Source organism: Silene latifolia, chromosome X (assembly GCF_048544455.1).
Source record: "Silene latifolia isolate original U9 population chromosome X, ASM4854445v1, whole genome shotgun sequence".
Classification (NCBI taxonomy): domain Eukaryota; kingdom Viridiplantae; phylum Streptophyta; class Magnoliopsida; order Caryophyllales; family Caryophyllaceae; genus Silene; species Silene latifolia.
This window is the reverse complement of record NC_133537.1, coordinates 40,845,822-40,849,340: the sequence shown is the minus strand read 5'-3', so window position 1 is coordinate 40,849,340 and position 3,519 is coordinate 40,845,822. Positions and strand designations below refer to the sequence as shown.

The 3,519-nt window shown below is 41.1% G+C and overlaps 1 protein-coding gene across 1 annotated transcript; it reads right to left on the bottom strand.

Moving 5' to 3' along the window:
* Positions 1 to 330: 330 nt before the first annotated feature.
* LOC141617238 (uncharacterized) lies at positions 331 to 1,131 on the bottom strand. The gene has a single exon (XM_074434423.1). The coding sequence runs from the start codon at positions 1,129 to 1,131 to the stop codon at positions 331 to 333; it is 801 nt and encodes a 266-aa protein (XP_074290524.1).
* Positions 1,132 to 3,519: the final 2,388 nt, after the last annotated feature.

Sequence of the window (3,519 nt, the reverse complement as noted above, 5' to 3'; positions counted from 1 at the left end):
ATAAATCGATGTAATACCGAGTAACGTCGTAGTTACCTTGTTACGAATCCGACTCCATATATGTTAGCTTTCAAAATCTCCTCTACAAGCCCTTAGAATAGAATGAACGGATGATGAGAGAAGGTCGATCCAAATAAATAAGCAAGAAGGCAAGCACGTACGTAGAATAATTTGTAAAAACGGAAATAAAGAAGCAAGAAGGCATGCACGTACGTAAATTTTATTTTTGGAAGCATAGAACGGCGGAGGAAGAAGCAGGGTTACGTTTCACTATTTTTTTCACGAGGGATAGATTTTTTTTTTTTTTGGCAGCCGTAAATAAAGGTACACCTAACTAATCATAGCCTCACAAGCAAGGCTATGAGCAATACTATTAAGATGTCTAGGTATGAAACTAAAAGCAAAACAATGAAAGGAAGTAGCAAGCGCAATAATATCACGAAGAATATCCGCCAGTTGTTGATGTGGCTTCTGAATCTCTGCAATAAAAAGGATAAGCTGAAGACAATCCGATGACACCTCCATGTGATGAAAACCCTGATCCACCGCCCATTTCATAACCTCTAGAAGTCCAATCCCTTCCGCCTGTAAAGCTGACTCCGCTCTAATCCGTCTCGTATCAGAGCCAATAGCCCTCCCCACATCAGAAAAAACAACCCATCCAATACCCGCATTGTCCATTGATTTCCACCCTGCATCTACCATAATTCGAAGAGGATCACACGCACTAATGGTTCCTATGACAGGAACAGGATTGCTTTCTTTAACCCAACTGATTTGGTCACTTCTTCTTCCTGAGTCACCCTGATCATCCATCACCACACCATTTTTATGCCCGTTAAACGCCCTAATAGCCACCCCCACCAGTTGATTATACTGTCGAAAGAACATAAGTGGGTGAAAACTAGCACCCTGGAAAAGGACTTGATTCCGAGCACTCCATAAGCACCACAACACTGCAAGAAACTTGACCATCTTACTATCGCAACCCACCAGTTTATCAAAATAAGACACCCATACAATAATCCATTGTCCCATTGTCAAATTCGATCCATTCTCAGCACGAATACCAATATCAGACGACATCCATAGACGGCGTGACACAGGACAGTTACGAAAAAAATGTTCCATTGTTTCTGTAGCTGCATCATTAGTATTACAGAACTTACTATAGATACCCAGTATCTGCTGAGACTCCAACAAACACCCGATGATTATCGGACTACAACATGTTTTGGAATCGCGGCGTTTGATCGACAGTTTGTGTACAACTTTACGTCGGAAAACTTAAAACGATTTCGAAAATAAAACATCTCAAAACATTTCAAAAATACCTGGAGTGTTTAATACACGGCGACGGGGTCTCAATGACACTAACTAGAGTCGAAACCGGCATCGGACCAAAAATCGACTCAAAAATTCAAATCCCGACTCCAACAACGAGTCAAACCGAGTCAACCACCAAAAACAAACATTTCAAACCTTCTACCTTAAGTTTTCCCGGATTCATGAATGGTCAAGTACCAAACATGTGACTACAAAACCTAGGATAGAACAAATCATGATTGCGTTTGTTGTGAAAGTGACAACATAACTCGAAGACCCGCGACGTGGCTCGCGCCTCTTTGAGCAGCCCAGGTGGCCACGTCGCTCAAAAATCACACAACCACTCATTCTCCTATAAATACCCCTCAAATGCCACCCATTTGAGACTTACGTGAGTGTCCGTCCCCTCTTTTCTCCCTTAAAATTCTCGACTCGACTTCTTAAGTCACAACCCGACGCGTATTTAGGACCTACTGATCGTAAACACGAGCCTTACACATTGTTTGGTACCGTCATCGTGCATTAAATCACTTGACCGACCACTTTGACCACTACACCATCACTAAAATTTTAAAACACTCTTTTACTTACCAAAACGGTTTTAAACCGAGTTTTTTCCGATCAAACGAGTTGTTACACTAACGTCGGTCACTCGCCATAACCAAACATGTAAGTATGAGGGTGTAAAAATCCTCTTTTATTATGTTTTCATTTGTTTCATGACTCTAACATGCTAAAACATGCATAACATGAACCAAAACATGGAATAAACGAGCCAAAACGATTTTTGGTCCGAGGCGTGGCCCTTAGGTCGCCAACTAGCTCGCGCCTAAATGGGGTATTCAGACCAGAAATCAACCGTGTTTATTCTCGTCATTTCCCTTAATCCATTTTTCATATTAGTAATCGGTTTTCACCATTTCAAGTATTTTCGAACCTTTGTTGTTTTATTTCACATGTTTTAACCATAAAGCATTTTTCACCCTTGGTTCTTCATACCATGACGGTTAAATCCGTGTTTCGGTGATAATATTTGGTTAATGACATTTAGAAGGTATTTTAAAGCCTTTTATTTCATTTCTTCACATTTTCAAACAAACATATTAGTCACCAACACAAAGTCATCCTTGGTTCTACATACCATGTCGGATTTTAACCCGGGTACGATGATGAGTACCGACTAATAATATTCAAATGGACTTAAAATAATTAGTCCATAATCATTTTCAAAACTCTTCATGTCAAGTTTGTCAAATCGAACCCGACACCGAATATTATCAAATAATGATGATTATTCGAGTCTAGTTCTTCAAATCAACAAATGCGGTCTAAACGACCCCTTCAAATCAAACCGGGTTCAAATACCCATTTCCAACACGTTTTATAACGTTTTCTAAAAGGTCAGAACACGGTACATAAACCGTGGGCTAACCCGCGCCTAAACAGGCTCTCCATTTCTCATTTTCAAAACCATAGGGAGGCCTTTACACCGCCGGCTGGCTCGCGCCTCATATAGCCGTCTGGTACAGGGCATGTTCCCTTCCAACATTAGTCTAGGACGATCCCGAATCCGGTTAACCCGGATATAGGACGGATCAGATGACTGTTCAAACCATATTTGCAAAATGCCTTACTAAGACAAATGGATCACGTTATGCACCTAAACCTAATACGGTAAATGGATGTTTAATTTCCGTCTTGCATGCAAATCAACCTTTAATCCGACTCGACATCTTATACTTGATACTTGGATTAAATCAACCGACTTAGAAAGCTCTCACATGTTAGGTTTAAATCATTGGATGCGCATTCATGCATTTAAACCGTTTTATCAACTTTTGCATTCAACCAACCAAGATCGATTAGTAGAGGCCGCTAAACGCGGGCGGGATTGGGTGTCTGATTAAAGGGCTTCCCAATACGTACCTTCACCTCTTACTCACAAACTTTGGATAGTGGACGACCTTATCCAGGGCGTACGAGAGTCATTCTAGAGATAGGATGCTAAAGAGGGACGATTTCCTTATCTTTAGTACCTATGTCAAACGCTGCTCTGTGCTTCAATTTGACCGAGGTATAAAGTGGAATTCGAACGGGTTTCAGGCATCCCACAAATGCTTCGTGGGGACTCCGAACATCTCTAATCGTTTCGAGACCCTTACCGAGACGAAACCGACCGATCTAAAATGATCC

What these genes read in the sequence shown, in the direction of transcription:
- LOC141617238 (XM_074434423.1), bottom strand. Translation starts at nt 1,131, where the DNA reads ATGGAACATTTTTTTCGTAACTGTCCTGTGTCACGCCGTCTATGGATG.